The 22472-nt window shown below is 35.4% G+C and overlaps 1 protein-coding gene across 1 annotated transcript in view; it reads left to right on the top strand.

The window, feature by feature from the left end:
* Positions 1-426: 426 nt before the first annotated feature.
* Positions 427-22472, top strand: part of LOC138695200 (doublesex- and mab-3-related transcription factor A2-like) — a 29702-nt gene continuing 7656 nt past the window's right edge. The window contains exons 1-2 of the mRNA XM_069819659.1: positions 427-668; positions 21643-21784. Coding sequence (XP_069675760.1) covers positions 435-668; positions 21643-21784 — 376 coding nt within the window. The 5' untranslated portion in view covers positions 427-434. The remainder of the gene's footprint in view (positions 669-21642; positions 21785-22472) is intronic.

Below are 22472 nucleotides of genomic sequence, written 5' to 3'. Positions count from 1 at the left end.
TGGTGATAATGAAACAATTACAGGTCGACGACAGCAGATAAAAAGGAGTAAACCTGTAAAGAAGTTACTTTGGTACAACATAAATCCTACAGAGTTTACTGAGAGTCGAAACATTTTCTCTTGTTCAGGAGGAACTGTTGACCAATTGGTAGAATTACCTCTGGGATAGATAAGCTTTGAAGTAGCCAAATAAGTAATAATACAGTAATTTAATAGAGTCAACGTCTTTCTCTTGTTCAGGAGGAATTGTTGACTAATTGGTAGAATTACCTCTGGGATAGATAAGCTTTGAAGTAGCCAAATAAAGTAATAATACAGTAATTCAATAGAGTCAGTTCCTTCTTAAATACAGAGAGATTAACAACAGATTACATGAAAGCAACTGCAACTATTTTAAATTGCTCCACTCCTGAAGTTGTGCAGGGAGGTTCCGGATGCTGAGCCCAGGAGCGCGCGGAGCAGCTGGCGGACGAATGCTGCAGCCCCAGACGGGTTCAACCAGCTACCCCACGACGGAGAAGGGTGCCCGGCGCCCAAAGTGCGCCCGTTGCAGGAACCACGGCATGATCAGCTGGTTGAAGGGCCACAAGAGACAATGTCGCTTCAAGTCCTGCGTCTGTGCCAAGTGCAATCTCATAGCGGAGAGACAACGCGTCATGGCGGCGCAGGTCAGGGATTGAGACATCGCAAAATTATTTTTTAGAAGCTGACTTAAAAAAAATCACACAAAAGAACCAGACAATCTGTATTTAATATGAGAAACAATGTGCTAATTTATTTAAGGGGGTACATCTAGGTTAACTGGTAAAAAAAAATTGTTTTTTCCAAAATCTGAAATATGTCATTTATAAATTCATCTTCTTGTCTGTGAAAGAATTTTCTAAATATCTCTATTAGTTTCCGAGTTATGGTCAAAAATATGCTCCAAGAGAGTATTAGACAACACCGCCTGTTGGTAACGTTGTATCTCGTTCTCCGAAACTTAAAATTTTCAAATCATTTTCCTCATAACTCAAAATCTATTAAAGATAATTGCATGAAATTTTGCATGTTTGTTGTATATGCCATGATCTATAATATGAATTAATATCTTTATCTCATTATTAATAGAAGAAATATAAACAAAACATATTTTTGAGTGAAAATATTCAGGAAAAATAAAAAAAAAAATAAAAATTATTACTTACAATGCAAATAATTTTAAGATACTAATTCACGTTGTTGCCACAGCCTTCTGGAATTGGTCGGACAAAAGACATTTAAAAAATTAAAAAAAATTCTGGGAGGTAGAAGGGAAACAATGATTGGTTGTAAAAAAAATCCAAAATTTCGAAGATTTAAATATGACAATATTTTTTTTTTAATCCAAGTAGTGGTTCTTGTAAATGAAGATGTGAACAATAACCTCGTCAATTTTCAACTTAATTCAATTAGGGAGACTTGAGAAAATGATAAAGCAAATTTACGTATTTTCATGTAGCCTATTGAAGCTGGATTTTCCCCTTTTCTGTCATCGCAAAGTTATTCATTAGAAACTAACCTAAAAATCACACAAATACTTACCAGACAATTTGTATTTAAAATTAGAAACAATGTGTTAATTCATTTAACAGATTTATTGATCATTAGAATGTTATTTTGGTATTCGGCTCCTGATGCACTGAAAAGTAGCCTATTATAGTAGACATGTACTTAGATAGTTAAAATTTTATCCGAAATTGCAGCAAACTTCCTTAATACTTCTTGAAAGAGCATCTTTGGTTATCTATTTGTAAAACAATTTCTGTACTTCTTTCAGCACCAGATCATTCGTTTAAATATTCTGCCTTCTAAACTTTTCTTTAGCGTTCCAAACAGATTATAGCTGATAATCTGCGCCAATTGAAAGGTGTGGCAGTACTTTACAGCCAAGACGTCTAGTGTGACTTTGGTGCAGTGAGAATAGGCGCTGTCGTGAAGGAGAAAATAACTCTAGACAATTTTCGACGTTTCATGAAACTTTTCTTTTAATTTTCCTTCAAAATGCTACTATAGATCGTATGATGTTTTCACTGTTGATCTTACAGAAAATCGATTAACATCTGTCCTTTCAAGTCCTAAAAATCTGCAAACATTAACTCTTTTTTCGGTTGATTGCACTTCAAATTTTATTGAAGATGGCCAATCTGAAAGTTTTCATTTCTTGCTAGCAATATTCGTTTTGGAAGTGTATTAATATACGTAAGTATCATAGCATGTGATAATTCTATCCAAGAACTCGTAATCCTGTTAGTTCTAGTAATTTACTAAAGATGTGAGGCACAAATCAACTTGTTTTACCATGTTTTCTGAGGTCAGATTTCAGGTTAACTATCTATGCTGCACATGTTTTTGAAAGTATTATGTGTAGCTCGGTGTTATTCACTCTCCACGTTAAAACACACATCTTTTCGTTAGTCGGTTTTCTAGATAAAGTTTTTAACGCGTTGTATCTCTTAGGCCTATCTGTTGACAGAATTCACCGGACGTGCAGCATGTGATATGTTGGAAATTGTAGTGCGCTCTTTAAATGATTTGCACCACTCAAAAATCACCGAACCAGACAAACAGCTTTTGTAAATTGTAAGTCGCCTATAAATTTCAGCACCACCAGTTTTTTCCGCAATGAAAAACTTGATATATTTCTCTATGCAACTTCATTCCAACTATAAGCTTACTCAGTGTCTCTTTTCTTCTGATAATTGTTTACAGAAACAAAAAGAAATATTACGGAAAAGTGTATGCTACTGCGTAGAATTATTACCAGCAGATAAATATTATGTTGGTACAAATAGGAATGCATTATTTATTTACAAATATATATATATATATATATATATATATATATATATATATATATATATAAACTAATCAAAATAGGCCTCCTTCATTGTTTATCACCGACTCTCAACGTCCAAGCAGTTTTTCGAAGTTATCCGGCAGTATTGCAAACTGGAGAGCATGGAAAGTCGCCAAACAGTAGTTCAAAAATCCCTAGGTTTCTTATTATTAGAGACGAGAATTTCATGCACTATAAAATCCCAAAATATGCATGCACTCATGCACTCTCAAACTATGAAACATGCACGATCAAGCAAAAAATACATTAAAATATGCACTTTTATTTTTGTTCCAAATTTCTTATTTCCCTTCATTTTTTTTTTTTTTTTTTGCACAGTTAACGACTAACAACATTTCTAAATTGGTTTCTATGAGGCAATATGTTTTTGTAGGCAGAGAATGACCTCTCTATTTCTCAAGAAGTTATTGGTGCAAACTTAAATGAACATATTTGTACAGTGTCAGGTCAAATTCTTCATTCAAGTTTTCACCATGAATAACCTAATTCACTGAACAAAAGAATCCGTAGTCCGGGTTTGCGTTTGTGACCATGCCCAATTGATTTTAAAGACGTTTTGTAATGTTTTACAAAGAACAACTGTCGTAGAAAATATTCGGAAACAGAATAGCAGTGCTTACCTCTTTACTACAACAATCGCAAAATACATCTCCATATGATCTAAGAAAATCTTTTCCTTTAATCCACTGTGCAAAGAGTACACTTTTGGAATCTTTAATTAGAGGCACATTAGAACCACATTAACAAACGCAACAGAATAAACAAGCACATTAACCACTTACGAGGTTCACACATTGCAAAGACAGTTTAGTGAATGATTCCAATTTTAGAGAATCTAAATTGCTACTAGTACTGGAAAAGGAAGAGAGAGAGAGACAGTATTTACAACCTCCCTGAAAAAGAGTGCTTTTGACCTAAATGATTTGTCGGCAGTTTCCTTGAACCTCCTGTATTTCCTTCCTACTATTCTCACAATATCCAACGCAATAAATCCATTTATGACACGCAGTCACTAGAGGTTCGTCGGTAAAGTGTTGTAAAAGTGAACTTCCGTCCAGGGAAAGGTCCTCTAACATCGTACTGTGAAAATTTTAACATTTTATTTAATTTTTATGTTATTTAGTTTTTCTTTTCCTTCGTCAATCCTGATTCCTGAAGCTAAAATAAGGGTCATAAAAATCGAGAAACTGTGGTGTCCACTCAAAACATTAAAATACGCAATTAAACTGAATATGATGTATACTATATGCATGATTAAGCTAAAAATTGCTTAAATAATATGCATTATGCATGTTTTTATCTCCAAAAAGGTCAAAACATGCAAATATGCACGGAAAAAGTATACATATTTGGAACCGGACAATAATGAAATGGATAAGTACTAAGTTTGAGCTATGTCCTATGTTCCTATAAAAACATGCATTTGCATGGAATTCTCGTCTCTACTTATTATCAATGGAAAAGGCTTTATCTTTTTCACTAGAGGGTGCTGAAAAAGTCTCTAAATCTCTATTTAAACAACAGAAAAGTTAAAAGAAATGTTGTCGAAAAACTGTTAAATGTCGCTCGATTTAGCGGCAAAATAGCTAAATTGGTAATTCTGATATCCGGTGACTTGGAGTAGAAGATGTCATCAAGCCAACATTGAAAAGTAACTTTGCTATTAAGGGAAATAACTTACCCCAGAGATTGTTGGATACAGAGCGGAAAAGATTAAAATCTGATGGATTAAGGTGCATGTGGAGAATAGGATGCATGTGGAATAACCTCCCAACGAGCTCTTGGATAAAAGCTTCTGTAATTTCAGATGAATGGGGAAGTGTAAGCCTATTATCATGCTGAAAAATCACTTGATGCAGTCTTCCCTGTCATTTTTTCTTGAATTGCGGTCTCAAGACAACTGAATGTTCGGCAATAAATCTCAACAGTGATGGTTAAATCCTTGGAAGAAATTCATAGTTGATGACACCTTCTTTGTTCCACAAGATGCATAACATTAGTTTACGTCGATGATCAACAGCTTTTGCACGGGAAGTTGTTTTTTTTTCTTAGAAATCGGCTATTTTTTTCTGTTTTTGATGTTTGTGTAAAGGCACTATTTTTCATCACCAGATAACACTATGGCTGACAATGGCGTTCTGTGCAATTCTATGTGAAGGAAGCAATAGAACCTAATACAAATTTGTATATGTGTAGTACAAAACTGATAGCAGCCAACTCACCTAACAACAAAATCAGCAACAAAATCTCTTTAGCAACAAAATCATTGAATGGAAATAAACGAATCCGTATCGTAATTTCAAAATCTTACATTTTTTTTTTTTTTTTTTTTTCAAGGATCAGTAAGTTGCTAAAATTCTTTCAAACATATATTACCATAATACACAGCTCTCTTAAGTCAGTGGTCGTCAGCACTCGCTGAAATGTCCAATAGGTACGCGGTGCCGTCCCGTGTGACCTGTCGTGCAACAGGGAGAGATAGAGAGCATACCCGCTAGCAGCTACGAGAGCACTATAGTGCACTGCGTTTTCCGCGGGTAAGAGAGGCTAGCCCCAGCGTGCTCTGTGCTGACGACCCCTGTCTTAAATAGACTGTGCATATTGGGAATTAAATCAACGGTTTGCCCAAAGCACGCTGTGAAATGTTTCATATAAAAACAATTTTTTTCTCAAAAAGGAAGCGAAAACGGGCAAAATTGTGTTAAAGTTTATTGTTTGAAATATCTCAAAGTATAACCTCATAAAATTACTGACATTACTTACGGTTCACTCTGTATATCACACCAGGAAGTAGCAGTGAAATAAATGGAATTCCTAAGAATAAGTTTTAAGTACCGGAGATAACAGGACAATTATTCACGTAGTTCTCTAAAGGTGCTAGGTATAACAAACCATCCTCGAATGCCAGCGAGTCTCGCCCACTAGGCGTCCTTCGACTGATACCATAGCCATTCGTTCGCTGGCAAGTCTCGTCACAAGACATCCGTCAAATATATAGGGAACACTCACGTGCTCCAGTGATTCTTGCCATGTGGGCGCGTCGGACTGGCGCCAATGCAAGGTTGTGTTACACATACGGAAGTAGTTATATGGCTCTCCATTTCGATTTGATGCTACCAATGCACGTAAGTTAAATAATATATAAACATATTTTTTATGACTTGATGTGATATGAAATGAAAATGATAAGGTTAAAAAATAGCGTTGGTGAAATGAAAATAGTAAATTTGAAAGAATTCCAGGAAAAACTTGACTAGGCCTATGCCTATACGATTTTGTCTATGTATAGGCCTAGTATAAATCCATTCAACAGAATGATGAACTGACCTATCACAAAGACAATCTTATGAAAGCATTGCAAAGCGACAGTGTAGCAGCTGTTTTCGAGTAGTTCGATTTTTCATGCAATAAAATTTGTCATTATCATTTCATATTCTTTGAAAAGTCCCTGTAATTAAAATAAAATGTTAAACAATAAAAAGATAACAACTGCGTTGGTGTTATGAAATATAATTGCGATTGAGAAATTCCCTAACAATTGTTATAAATAGTGCTTACATGCTATTTTAAATTGTCTCCGATAAAACAGTCCTTTTAAGCCCTCGCATAGATAGCAGCAAATTTTGTATTTGGAAATATTCTTCCAAATCATTTTTCTTGAGTTTCCTCAGAATTTTTCCAATATAGCTTCAATTATTCCTATAAAATCAGATTGTTTTTATTCCAGGGTTAACTTAAGTTTGGGGACAGACAAAATTGTGATATGGCGAATTGAAGAGAATACGGTGGTTGGAAAGCACAAAAATAGTGAATTTCACTATAAATTACATAATATTAAGGCACAATGTGCTGACTCACTGTTATGGTCAGGATTCAGGACTTTTTCTCCACAGTGTATGCTGTTTTTCCCTTTGTTCAGAGGTAGACCCCAAAAGCTTGCATTTTATCTTCCAGTGGACTTTCTGTGTTTGCTGTTCGCAACCGCTACATAAGTAGAAATGCTTTTTGAGGTCTGAATGATGACGCTCTTGTAGATATAGTGGCACAGCTGTGTGTTGTCATCGGTCTATTCAGTTTGCATATTTTACGGTTCCGATAGAGTCTCATTATATTGCTTTCTAACCCTAAGATAGAGTACCACTTTCCTCAAACTCGTGGCATCTCTACGTCAGTCACAATACTAACTAACGCCGTACCGTTTTGGGTAAACACCGTTCAAGTAGTGATAATGACTACTAAAATGTAGAGAGAGAGAAACGGAAGAATTCCGAGAAAATCTATCAAATCATAAAAACACACACCAGCAAAAAACGTTTCGATCATTCCCTGAGAATTATAAGGAAAGTTACTTTGCGGTTATTATTTGTGTATAGAACAACTTTTCTTCTCCTGTACTCAGATTATTTTTATACATGCTCAACGGTGACGGATCTAGTTTTGGAAATTTTTAATAACAGTGATATGATGCATCAATCTGATCATAGGTCTAGTAAAAGCAACCAAAGGACTGAGATTTGCATTTAATACTCGTATTGCCACTGCCTGCGTAACATCTAAAAGTGAAAGAAAAGGCAACGAGAACGATAGAAGTTTGAGAGGTTATAAGTTTTCGCTCAAGTTTCATACTGTGTTAGTGGATATCCATTTCATCTCGTTTCATAGGATTCTGTGTCAACGTGTGAAGACTTAAAACTTCCTTGTTCCCCTTCGTCGAGTTATGCTCCGCAAAGGACTTGATAACATGTCACAAAAAATTCAATAAAATGTTTTATTTATCCAACTGTGAAGCATAATTTCTCAATTACACGAAGTGTAAAATTAGGCTATAAATTACAATGTGACTGCAAAAGATCGCTTTCCGGATATTCCAGGAAATACATAATTTCAGTAGGTTATCGCTGGTAAGAAAACCAAACATGTTTGTTTGTTTCCTTGTTATACAAAATGTAAAGGGCACGTATTGTAGTTCTGTAAAAATTAAGCTACTTCAATATTCGTTGCGGGATTCTTCCAAGTTTATCCGCAGAATATGTTCATAGCAATTCCTACAGGACTCCCCAGAATATTCCTGAAATTTTTAGAGTAGAACACTTCTCAACATATTAATTTGTGGATCATTAGAAATACTGTAGAGGCTTTTAGGATTTAACCATAAATTGACGGGATTGAAAAAAAATACATATGTCCTGAAAACTAAATTTTTCAATAGACACAAAAACCGGTATTACTGGTGATAGCCTACATCAATTCTTATAGTACAGTAGAGCATCGATAATCCGAACGTCAATAATTTGAACCGTCGAAAATCCGAATGCAAACCCGAAACCTCAATTTTTTATGTGCGTTTGAAAAAGCTCGTGCATGGTTATGTATGCCTATTGAAATCTTAAAAAGTTAATACAGTATGTAGTTAAAATTATTTTTTGTGTCGTTTTTGCCCTATGTTCGAAAATCCGAATGAATTGATACTTCAAACAGGTCTGAACATCAATTAGTTGTGATTATCGACGCTCTACTGTATTGACCTTCAGACAGAAGCCTAATAAATGTGTGGTTTTATACAAAATTTATTGGAATGTAATTAAATGTTATTGAATTAAATCAATATAATATATTAGCTTGCCATGTGCTGTTTCTGTACGGAATCAAAACTGTAGTATAATAATTTCAGTTCAACTAAAGTTTATTTGTCAAATTAGGGATATAATATATGCATAGGCCTCCTGTGTACTTAATACGTAAGTTTTGCACATAAATATACTTACTTTTCCACAATATTATCAACAACAAGCCACTGAAAAATATTATTATACAATTCTTGATATCCATGTGGTATGTAACGCATTAGTTTTCGTACGTCGTCAAACTTCTCTCTCTGAATTGACACGACGTTGTCTGGATATGGCAATGAAGAAGATAATATGATGTTCTCCTTCCTACTTAGTTCGAAGATGTCCTCGACTAAACTATCGATAAATTCACACGCAACAACAATATCAAGTTTGTTCGTTTCTTAACAAAACTGTGTGAAAATGGTGAAGTGAAAGACTTTCATTTGTCTTCTTGGCACTCCACACCCCAAGATTTAATAGTCAGACGGATTTTTTTAAGCACGTCGGCCACCATTGTTTAAAGACTACGATATTAGAGTCTACTAACTTCACTGTAAAATGTCTGTTTACTGGAATTCACAATAAGCTCGACATATGGCATTAGTGAATAAAGTTGATCTTGCCTGATCAAACTTTGCTTCACTAGTCCAAAAATGTCTGTCATTCAGGAGGAAAGAATTCCCTCTTTGGGGGAAGTACTGATTGATAGTTTGAAACCGACCAGTGGTCACCAGTCCTAAAGAAATTCGCAATATTGTGTGATTTCTCTTCTGTCCGGGACAAATGTCTGAAAGTGGCACTCCTTCTGGCGACAGATTAAAGCACAACGAAACAGCATATGTCCTTGACATGAGTTGTTTCTGTACGCTTCTAGGATTTCATAGGTCTCCAAATATGAGACGGCTACACTGACATGTGGTTTCTGCATGAAATGATAGCTCCGTGCCAAAAGTTCATGAAACTCGAACGAACTCATTTCGCCAAAAATAATAACATGTGCTGTTTCTACAATCCACGATTCCATTATAAACGCGGACAAGCATCCGTAATAGGGTACAATTTTACAGCTTTTCCTAGAAAGATAGGAAAAGACATTAGTGTTCACAGAATTACAATATTAGCCTACAAGTTAGTAAAACCTTTTTAGAATAGTAATAATAATAATAATAATAATAATAATAATAATAATAATAATAAAATAATAATAATAACATAAAATTTACTTTGTCATACGTTAAAAGTGTTAAAATTGTTAAAAAAGGTATATACCTTCGACAGACGGCCCGTTTCGACGCTATGTGTCGTCGTCCTCAGTGTCTCTTGAACCACTGGTGATCTTGACTCTGCGATGTGCAGTTGCCGTCTGTCGAAGGTATATACATTTTTTAACAATTTTAACACTTTTAATGTATGACAAAGTAAATGTTATGTTTTTAACAAAGTGTTAACGACAACTTTAATCAATGTAATAATGATAATAATAATAATAATAATAATAATAATAATAATAATAATAATAATAATAATGATGATAATAATAATAATAATAATAATAATAATACACAAAATTTAAAATACCGATAATGTAAATTATAAAAATTTACAATAATGTCCCCCCTTGAAAAAATTCTGCGTAACTTATGCCACTGGGCACATCGAATTCTGTTCGAAATAATCGTTGCGTTAAAACTAACCAGGAATTTTCCACCCAGTACGTTTTCAGCACAAAAACTCGCTGTTGAATTGATGACTGCAGGTTTGCGATATTACGGCGAACTAGTCACTGCACACGTTCTGCAATAATAGCCAATAAAAATGTCAATAATTGACGACAATCATGTTAAGGTACCAATATAAATTCTCTCAGAAAACAGAGATCATAATATTCAATTTCAAGTTTATTAGTGGCTTGTGCAGCAAATACTGCAAACTAAGTTCATTAGAGGTTCAAATAAACATTTTTCAGATTTATTTTCAATGTAGAATACCAGACATTCTGAAAGTTATTTGCTTCCATAATAATGAAAGATACTCTTTCTCGAGCCAATACTGAAGAGAACACGCATATAAATATCTACACCACACCGCCATTAAATATATGAAAAAGACCCAACCCCACTTCATTAATAACTATAAAAATATTTGATTTTTAATAATATTATTATCTTACGTAAGTTTTATAGCTTTCAGTAACATATACTATATAAACTATATAGCCGCCACTCAGCAAAATATAGAAATCAAATTCTAATTTAAGTTATTCTCTACATCTACTTAACTTATATAACCCCCAAAACGTTTCACTTTCATATCATCAATATAGCATTAATATGTATAATTAATGAAAAATAGTCACATCACGGCATTAACTACAATAATATTTCATTTCTAATAGTAATAATGTCATCAAACCACCTCAAGTTTTGTAGTTTTTAATATCCAATACACAGCTGTACCCAGAAAATTACACACCACAGAATCAAACCTGTAAATTATTTTTAGTAAGTTGAGTTTTTAATAACCAATTTAATTTGAGCTCTAAATATTATGTCAGAATTCTTGCAGATCATGGCCTTCGTGAAATATTGTTTACTGTAGTATGTGTTTTGTTTTATTCTGAAATGCAACACGCCCGACTTGATGCACGCTTCGCTTCTCCTGAATGCAATTAGCTAGTTCTCAAAACTGACGACAGATGGATTTTGAAAAGTAGGAAAATTATGTAGGAAAATTGACATTTCACTGAAAACTACTATTTTTCCGAAAAACTTTGGGTTACAAGCTTCAAAATGAGGGGCCATTTATTAAAATCCGTTCAGCCGTTTTCCCGTAATTTCCATTACCAGTTCAAATTATATATATAGATATTAACTCCGAGAGAGAAATTATAACTCCTTAAAATAGTAAAGATTTATATCGATCGTCCTGTATAGGAGATAAGTCGCAATGTCTAGCGTAGCTAAATCAACTCATAGATTCTCAGTAAAAATAACTGGGTTGGATCTTCGATATAGTCTGTGAGATTTGTGGCAAACAAAACTACTTTTTTGAGATTTTTTAAATTTTTTCCCCTCATCTATGAATAGTATAAGCAACTCAGAAGAAAGACAAACAAAGAATTCCCAGTTACGAGAATCCGAGATTTAACCTTCTGATCGATGTGGGAAATCGAAGATGCAGATGCTTCTCTATTGCCTTGAATACTAATCGAATTCTCCACCCACACAATCACAGCTCGTGGTTGTGAAACACGTAGAGACCGCGTCGATTGTGTATGTAGTGCATTAGGTTACTTCTTTGTCTAGCTTTATCTGTGTCGATAACAATTAACTGGTACGGCAAACACAGTTGCTGGCTAAACAGATTCTTTCCCGCAGTGAAACCTCAATCTTGTTAGCAGTTCCATACAAAAGCCAGTCTCCCTGGGGTTCGCTCAACAAGTCGCTCAGCACAGTGTGGGACTGGCTCCTTCTATTTAGGCATAACTGAAAGCTAGTTTCTCAATTTGGTAATGAAACATTAAGACTTTTTTTTCTGGATAGAAACATGTACCGGTACTCTCTCAAAATGTATTTATAACAAACTTATTTCAGAACGAGAAAAGAAATAAAACTGAAATTCTACAAGACAATGGCAGTCACGGTGCTCATGTAGGCCTATGGTAGTGTAACGTGAATTATATAAGGCAAGATGAAAGTAAAATACGGGCATCAGAAAGGAGATTTCCAATGAAATTTAAAGGATATACTAGACGGGACCTAATATGAAATGAAAATACCCGAGAAAAAGTAAATAATTATAAATGAAATTGTATAATACAGGTAAAGAAAATGAATACAACTGGAAAGAGTGCAAGAACCGCATGAGTGAAGAAAGGATTCCAGTTTCGATAGACAAACATGAACCTCATGAAAAAAGAGACATCGGATGTTCCAGAAAAAATAGAAAGAACGGAAGAGAATGCGAAGACGGGACACGCAGAAATGTCTGATGTGTAGAAGAAAAAGAAGAAACTTATTTCAATGTTATTCTAAATATAGGCTAAACCTTTGAAAGATGTTGCAGTGACGCTATAGGATTAACAATGATTACAAATTACGTAAAGATTAATTTTTTGGTCCTGCGGAATTATCTGTTATGGTTATCAATTGTTATTAATTGAGAAAAATTCGCTCCAACACCGAGAATCGAATCCAGGATTCCCAGTTCTACGCACTGGGTGTTCTCACCACTGAGCTACGCCGTTGTTCAATCCACAGCACCGTATCGAATCTCTCTTCTTTGGTTCTTCCCCTTAGTGGCCTTACTCCACGTACGATATATATATATATATATATATATATATATATATATATATATATATATATATATATATATATATATAATGTAAGTCATCACCACGCAGCGCATTTTCGTTCCCAAACAAGTTAGGAAAGTTATCGGTTGATATATCCTGGAGTTTCAGGGCTCAAATTCTAACCCTAACTTCTTAAGTCAAAACGCTACGAAAGATAAAGCCTAGTTCGGTACATAATAATAATAATAATAATAATAATAATAATAATAATAATAATAATAATAATAATAATAATAATAATAATAATAATAATAATAATAATAATAATGGAGCATGACAACTGTAAGTGGGATTGCTACTAAATTGAAATGGCCTGTCCAGCTACTTTTTAACCCCGCTTGGTCCGAAGGGTTGTGGGTTCGAGTCCCGCCTCGGGCATGGGTGTTGTGTTTGTATTAATGTAAGTAAAACAAAGGAAACGAAAACGAAAAGAGAAAACGAAGATAACTTTGGTAAACGGCCTCTGACCAGTCTAAATAAAAAAAAAAACCACAACTCTGCAGTGCTTGGGAAAAGTGACATAAATCAGTTTCCACAAACCTTTTTTGATAATTTATTAACAACTTACACTGGTTTATTTCGATTTGATTTTTTTCTGTATGAATTATTGTAATGGGAGGAATACTTATGTATTTTTTTCCAAGCGAACAGGTGTTCCGTAAGTTGTCAATAAATTATCAAAAAAGGTTTGTGGAAACTGACTTGTGTCACTTTTCCCGAGCACTACAGGACTGATGTAGCTGATTTTCTTGAAATAATTATTAATTAATTCTGTTTTAAAAGACGATATAGCCTATATTTCTCCGCACGCGAACATGAATCTTTTGATAGAAATACGTGCTTACACACGAATTTAACATTTTTTAAAATAAATTAGAAAAATCCGATGGGATTTGTAGTTTCTATTCATGTTTATAAAGCTTAAACTCTCGCAAAAAGTAAATGTTTAGAAAAATTTTGTTTCAGTGGAAAATCGAAAAGAGTGATAGAATACTCTTTAATAACGCATATTAAACACTTTCCTAAAGAATTAGCACAATCGCTTGGAATTTATAGACTTTATTAACGTTTATGCAAAAATTGCGTTTATAGCTCGAGAAACGACGATTTTCCCACTTGGACGTTTTACACTATCAAACACATAATTCTCCGCAAGCGAACATGAATCTTTTGATAGAAATAGGTGCGTACACACGAATTTAACATTTTTTTAAAGAAATTAGAAAAATCCGATGGCATTTGTAGTTTCTATTCATGTTTATAAAGCTTAAAATCTCGCAAAAACTAAATTTTTAGAACAATTTTGTTTGAGTGGGAAATCGAAACAAGTTACAGGATACTGTTTAATAACGCATATTAAACACTTTCCTAAAGAATTAGCACAATAGGTTGGAATTTATAGACTTTATTAACGTTTATACAAAAATTGCGTTTCTAGCTCGAGAAACGACGATTTTCCCACTTAATACGATTTACACTAACAAACATAGGCCTATAAATCGTCTTGACAAGATGGTCATAGTGAACATCTAGTACTGGTGTACTATCGTAATGAATCTAGAAAGAGTGTACGTCAAATTTTTCAATATCCTAGTAGAAATATGATGATAATAATGACGACGACGAAGATGATGATCATTATCTTGAATTTGATAATCACTTTGTAATTTGTACAAATGTTTATACAAAATTTACATTAGGATTCCCTATTTTACGACTGAGGAATAATATAATCTTTGATCTTCATCGCTATTGTAAATTAGTATTGATCTGTAGCTTCCAGTACGGCACTGCAATCTGCTGTGGTAGCCGACGGACCACGTGTGTGGGGTGTGCGATTCTATAGTTTCCTTTAATTTGGTTTCGTTTTGTTGTTTCAAGTGATTAAGAATGTCAGTAACTAAATCTGATATTCCGAACTCTGGTTAAGTCTAACTGAAAATACACACACTATAGTTTAGAGAGAGAATGTATTTTATACTGCAGAAGAAAATGCCCTATAGAATTGTAACGCTGATAAATAATATGACGTATATTCATTTTTATGGACACTAAATATTTCCTATAATATTTAAAGATAAAACACACATGTTAGGTCATGATATTTTCAACATGAATGTGCATTTAGTCATGTTAGGCTATATGGAGATTCTCCATATAGCCTAACATGACTCCATTGGAGAACCTTTAAGCTAATGGCTTTCACTCAAAAAGCTCGAGTAAACTGTCCGCCGTCTCCAAGTGAAATTAAGATCCGATTGTATAAAACTCGGTGGCGAGATCCTTTCATCTAAGATCGGAAAATGAACTGAGTTCAGACTCACGTTATGTTGAACAATACTAAATTTCGATCCAGTGATTCAGGTTCAGAACATACAGTATCTAAGTTCACAAGAAATGCATTTGGCAACATTGCCAATCAACTGGGACTACAGTTTCATTCTCAATCCGACATTTTTTTCATCATAAAGAAATCGATGAAAGTATATATATATATATATATATATATATATATATATATATATATATATATATATATATATAGGAGCGTGCCTCAGATTTTTCAAAATAGGAAAAGGATGCACTTATGAAATCGTTTTGGGGAAATATAAAAACATACAGTAGTCGAAAGCAAAACAAACAGATGCGGCGACATCTTCACACAAAGACGAGGCTTGGAAAAATTTCGCCGCCGACTTAATTCAAGATTTAAGCAACAAACGCAAAGAATAATACAGTTTGAAATTATGTTATAAGAACATAAAGGAAAGAAAAAATATATAAAACAAGAGGTGGAAAATTTGAAACGCGAACTATGGATGAAAGTGACATAAATTATAGTTTATTTAACGACGCTCGCAACTGCAGAGGTTATAGCCTATTAGCATCGCCAGTGTGCCGGAATTTTGTCCCGCAGGAATTCTTTTACATGCCAGTAAATCTACTGACATGAGCCTGTCGCATTTCAACGCACTTAAATGCCATCGACTCGGCCCGGGACCGAACTCGCAACCTCGAGCACAGAAGGTCAGCGCTATACCGACTACACTACCGAGGCCGACTGAAAGTGGTATTAAGACTTATATGGTTTTCCTCACTTCGTTTCGTTTGTTGAGCATTTTAATAAATTCAGGTTTTAAAATATAGCAATTCGACTTGATGAGTACTTTGTGAATAGCTCTGCAGGCCGATGTTACATCTATTTTAAATAAATCGCCAATAACGATCTGAAAGCTTCCCGTGGCATAAGGTTAATAAAATACACGCATTGGAATTTATTTATTTATTTTTTTTGTGGTTTGTTTCAATATTTTTTCTGATTGTTGCGCTGTATTTTCGTACAAACAAAATCCAAATTTTAACTGTTTATCAGCCATTTTTCCTCTGACTAAGGTTCTGACTGATATGTACATCTATTATTTATCAGACAGTACATCTCACTTGGTGATAGGAAGAACAATTATTTATTTTGTTTGTACGCATCTGAAGCCTAATTAGTGTAATAGCCTATGTAGCTAGTCGGTAATGTATGCAATAGAGGGGGAAAAGAACTGGCCACCCTATCCCATTATTTCCTGGCCTAGTTGCCTCATTAAGGCTTCGAGACTTCGGACCCAATAGAGCAGTTCAGTGGGAAATCCGCATAACGGTGTACTGGGTATAGTGGTAAAGCGTACAGTGGGTAGGAATACTGTAGAATGAGTGCCAACAAATACGGAAAGAAAAACGCTCTGGATTTGAAGGATCTGACGAATAATTCGGTTTTTATACAAACCTATTTTCAAACTGTGTCTGAAACTATTATACGGTTAGAAAAGTCAGAGCGAGAGAAGCCGGAAGCCCTCAAATTAGTTGAGGAAATGACACAGAGAATTAATGAGACACCAAGTACACCGGTTACTGAACGTGTAAAACAGTAGTGGAAATCAGTTTTACGTAAAAATAACGGATATGGAACATTGTGAAACATAAACAGCAAATTAGTGGACATAGAGTCACCCGAGAATAAAGGACCGTCTCTTAGAGACTGCAATGATGTAAGTTTTTTTCGTTTTGCTCCTATCACGTCATGCGACGTAGAGTGCAGCTTTTCACAGTACAAATTGTGTTTGGTATATAACCGAAAAAGATTTAGCCTACGTTTGAGACACTGAAAATGTATCTTGTAGTACATTGCAATTCGGTACTGTAACTGCCTTCAGATATGGAGGGTAGCTGCGAATATATTGAATAAGCAGTCGTGGACAGCCGATAAGGGGTGGTCCTCCAGCTTGGGGGTTGGGCGAAGGGCTAACAACCCATTACCGTAAAAAACAGCTTGTTACGAATCCCTACAATAAGCCTCGGAATATTTGGGGTTAAGCGGGGTGAAGTTACAGGAGAATGGAGAAAGTTACACAACACAGAACTGCACGCATTGTATTCTTCACCTAACATAATTAGGAACTTAAAATCCAGACGTTTGAGATGGGCAGGGCATGTAGCACGTATGGGCGAATCCAGAAATGCATATAGAGTGTTAGTTGGGAGACCGGACGGAAAAAGACCTTTAGGGAGGCCGAGACGTAGATGGGAAGATAATATTAAAATGGATTTGAGGGAGGTGGGGTGTGATGATAGAGACTGGATTAATCTTGCACAGGATAGGGACCGATGGCGGGTTTATGTGAGGGCGGCAATGAACCTTCGGGTTCCTTAAAAGCCATTTGTAAGTAAGTAAGTAAGTAAGTAACTGCACTTCCCAAAGACGATCAACAGAATAAATGAGGACATTGAAATTGCTGCATGCTTATTTCCACCATTAACACTGTGTGTAATTAAACACAAATGCTTATAAAAGACAGGAGAATAAATGCTTTTCATATTCTTTTGACATTGGCATTGTTTAATGTATATTTACTTTCAGAATGTACATGTGTGTGTGTGTGTTTCCCCATAATACCGTACTCTACTCTAAATAGCAACGTTGTTACCTCAACACATCTCTGCCTTTCACTACCTGCAGCGAATCAACAACCTATAGGCCTAGCACATGCACAGTAAATTTATTGTATCGGGTCCCAAGTCTCGAAGCCTACATAAGTGATGCCTTGGTATTACTTGTGAGCAAGAGGGCTAGAAAGAACGTTGTCACAGATAGCCTATATTAAACGACTTTCCGGCTTACATCAAATGAGTTTTCTTTAAAATTCTTCACTATTATCTACCGGATGGTAAATTGCTTACTTTTTAACTAACTTACACATTTTTTAATCAAGAGTGCAAAGTACTTTGGAGAAAGTAGTTCGGCCTGAAAATTAATTTATGTCATTGATTCCCTTTTTTAGTGTTTGCTGTTTCGTTACCCTGGATATTTTCATGAGGTAGTAACTATTGTAGTTTAATCCTGTGATGGAGGAGGATGTATTTTTTTTCTTGATAAAATCTCATTATGGTACCGATATTTAATTCATCTTCGAAATAATGATAATTTGTAAGACGTAGATTAGAGCATTAAACGTTATAGCACAGTCTAGTATATACAGTCAAGAAGCTTGAGTTGTGAATGATTGTTCAGACTTTTTTATCTTAAACTATCCAAAATAAGTGCACCACTCCCTTTCCCTTGTTTTTTTATTTTTTGCTTCCATTTATAAAGATTTCTATTGCATCATAAGTGATCATATTATCAGTTCAAATACTATTTGTTTTTGCATGTTTTGCATTGTCTATTTTCCTGTCTGATTAAGGATTAAGTTGAAGTTGATTAAGTGTGGGTATCGGATTGATTAGATATGTATCTTTAATTTCTCTGAACACAGGTTATTTTTGTACGATAAAAACAGGAAAACTCTTGTCCCGTTATACGTTCCTCACAGCGAACTACTTTTGATGGAAGTAACCACGAAAATCCATGGAGTTGTTGCCAATGCCCGAGTCGTCGAGCGTGGTATCATATAAGCAAGCAAGTGAAGGAGAATAAAGCGCTGCATCACCCAGTTGAGTCTGTCACCACAGAGCAAACTGTATCAGACTAATCGATTCAAAAAGCTGTTCCAGAACACCCTATGCTTGAAACAGTAACCACGCAAACACATCATTGAGTTGATTGATGCCTTTGTCTAAGCTGTGCTAATTCTCATGAAACGAGAGCCACAATGAGGGTGGGTTCGGATGAGGGATATAAAGTTTCTATGCCACCAATGTAATCCAGACATTATTACCAATAGTACTCTTGTTAGGAAACTCCGCTGTTTGCTCAGGCTCTGGTGAAGGTTTTCCATTAGCCATGCGAGAGGATGAGAGGAGAGAGACCCGGCCGGCTTGTTGACATCTTGAGGACTCCGCAGCTACATGGATATTGGCGGTTGTGTACATCTCATTTTAAATCAAAATCAACCGTGATATTGAACATTCAATATTCTGGGACACGGGTAAATTGTATTTAAAATATGTACATAAGCAATTATGAATGAAAATATCCCGCGATAATAACGATAATGATATAAGACCACAGTAGGTCCAAAGTATGAGGAATAGTGTGTGTATCTAATGCAGTAGTGTCAGAGTTGTAAGCTCCGAAACCGGTTGTGGTGCTAGAGACGTCCAGTCGGAGCGTGAACTTGCTTACGTCTGTGGAAGCACCGGAGCTCTCAACGAGTTATAGTGGAGCGCTCCGCTCCGTTTAGGCTGTGTCTGACAACGCTGATCTAATGCCTACCAACTTCACTTGCGTGATTCGGGTTCCGCATATTGCGGACAGATGGCAGGACTGTGACCCATTTTCAAGTTGCACACCACTTTGGCGGGCCACGCTATGCGTGTTGTGTATATGTGGAGAGTAGAGATGAACAACGATCGAGAAAGCGAGACTAACAGCGCCCGCAAAGCTGAAAACCCGCACAACAATGTTGTATTACGTCGCGTCCTTGACGTGAAGACTACCGAGTCTTCCGAGACTCGATATTGATCATCTCCCGAAGTCCCGAAAAAGCCTCCAATCGCCACAGTTGTTTATACCTGACTGAACTTTTATCTGTTTTGACAACTGTTATATACGTATAAACCAGCCGTGGCGAAAATGTGATGGTGCGCCAAGCCACTGTGTAACATGCAACGTGCATATCACCTATGGAGGGAGGCAGACACTCGAAGGGGAAGTGAAGCAACTGTCTCACTTATTAACGGATTTTCATTTTCCTTACATCAAGCACTTAAATATTATAATTTTATACAAACTAATGTTCAGTAGGTGTAACGAAGAAAGAAATTAATAAGAAGACATAGGACACATTATCACAACCTAAAATTAACTGTCTTCAGAATGTCTCTGCGACAGAGTTTCAAAATCAGGAATTATGTCACTTACTGCCAGTCGTAGTTGATCACGAAGGTATTTGTCTGTCAGTCGTGATCTAAATTTGGTTTCTACTATTTTCGTTGTTGAAAATAATTTTTCACAAACGTACAGTAAGTTGTAGCGAACATGGCTTCAACAGAGCAAGCGAAAGAATGATGCTTCGGATATTTATTTTTTGGCAAAAATTTGAAAACTTCAACATTTGTCAAGTCCTTACATCTAGCTTTCATTTAACATCACATTGTAATTCTGTGACTTTAAATTGAAGATCTAACTTCAATATTTGAAAAATGATCAACTGAATAAGATCAACGTACAGATATGATGATGATGATGATAATAATAATAATAATAATAATAATAATAATAATAATAATAATAATAATAATAACCTTTTAATGTTTCGTGAGTAACATGTAGTATAATGCCGTTTTTTATTATACAACGATTTTCCTCGTAATACTTGTGAACAAATCATACCTTTAATATTCTCATCATATTGGCAGCAAAAAAATGCGTCCTCCCAGCCTACTTGAAACTTTCGTTTTTGTAGAGGTACAAGGCTTTGAGAGACATTGCGACGATACGCCACTCGCAGGTCAGAGACAAATAAGCAAATGGAACGGAGTTTTATTCCAGTGAGTGAGAGGGTGGGGGTTGGGGGAGGTAGGAAGCAAGAGAAATGCATAGCTATCATTGCGAGCCACAATGTGCTCGCGAGTCACGTTTTCGCCACGGCTGGTATAAACAATCAAGTAGCCTATTTGAATCATCTCTGCCTTTCAGTGTATAATAATCCGTTCCCCAGTCTTTATTTAATTACTAGGTCCTTATTAAAAGGCTAGGAATTGTCTTTTCATATTTTTGAGATTAAGTGTGCAATCTCAAGTAAAGAAATATTAATGTCATGTTTTATGTTTCTTAGAAATGAAAATTTATATAACCATAGGTAATATATAATAGAACCAGAACATTTTGATAACTAAGATACTGTTCTGTTTTGTCTTTTTGTCTCATTTAAACATGTATGTTATTTATTTCAATAATGTATGCTATTCAAAGTTACGAAATCTTTCTACGCCAAACAAATGCTATTTCGAGAATGACGAGCGAGACTCGAAGCGCACGAGAATGACGAACCGAGACTCGAAAGATAAATGCAGCGAACACAGCGAGCGAGAGCGGCGGTTAATTTTGTCCATCTCTAGCGGAGAGTTATGTCGTGTAATGGTGAATGTATGTGTAAGTGTTCGTTTAAGTGTAGTATAGGGAATAGGTGAGGAAGGGAGAAGGGAAAACCAGATGCCGGCACGTAGCCTACTCCTGTCATTCAATCGTATTGAATCATGTGAAAATTTATATGAGACCGGAACATCAAATGGATCTTTCTGTATACAGATCTATAAACTGAAATAGCCAAACCTAGAGAAATTTTGTCACTGTATTTTATTTTTAGGTGGCTCTAAAACGACAACAAGCAGCTGAAGATGCAATAGCACTCGGTTTAACAGCAGTTGCTACGGGGACTCAATATGGCTATCTTCCTCCTGGACCTATCTTCGGAATGGCAATCACGGCTCCCAAAAGTCAAGATCGAGGTGAGAGAGTGAAGCGTCTTGTTCGGCGCCATTAAGTGCAACATAATCAATTTTCGGATTGCAGCCATGGTCAGAAACTCACGGCATATTAATTTTATTTAATAAAGTTTTGCTTAATCACTTCCCTACGACCACTTGTAGTGAAGTGTAGGGGAAACTCGGCTAATTCCGCAGTAGTGCAGGTATGATTTTACTGCGGCTTTACAATAGCGTGAACATAAGTTCTGAGAGGCTGTCAACAGGAGGCATGTCCTCTGCAGTGCTATAGAAAAAAATCAAGGATATTGGTCGACACCTCTGTCGGCAATACAGTGAAACTTCGAAAGTTGGCTGTTTTTCGTGTTTTGCTACACAGCTGTGAAGAAAGTGAGAATTGTTACATATAAATTGTTCCTTTTATGTTACTTTCATAATGTATTTCATAATTATTTACGACTGTGGAATTAGCCAAATCCCATTGCGGATTTATCCGCACTGTTGCGGAATTACCCGAGTTGTTCTTTTACAACTGTAATGTATGTACAACTAAATATATTTGCATTTTAATAGGTCTCTTTATTTCATCTGGTAATGAAAGGTTTCGTTCATGTCTACATACCTTGATAATATTTTTCAATAAACATTGATAAAAATATGACAGATTTACTTCTTAATATTGCGGAATTAGCCGAGTCTCCCCTACTTGTAG

This window comes from Periplaneta americana, chromosome 2 (genome assembly GCF_040183065.1).
Source record: "Periplaneta americana isolate PAMFEO1 chromosome 2, P.americana_PAMFEO1_priV1, whole genome shotgun sequence".
In the NCBI taxonomy this organism is placed as follows: domain Eukaryota; kingdom Metazoa; phylum Arthropoda; class Insecta; order Blattodea; family Blattidae; genus Periplaneta; species Periplaneta americana.
This window is presented reverse-complemented; position numbering and strand designations above follow the sequence as displayed.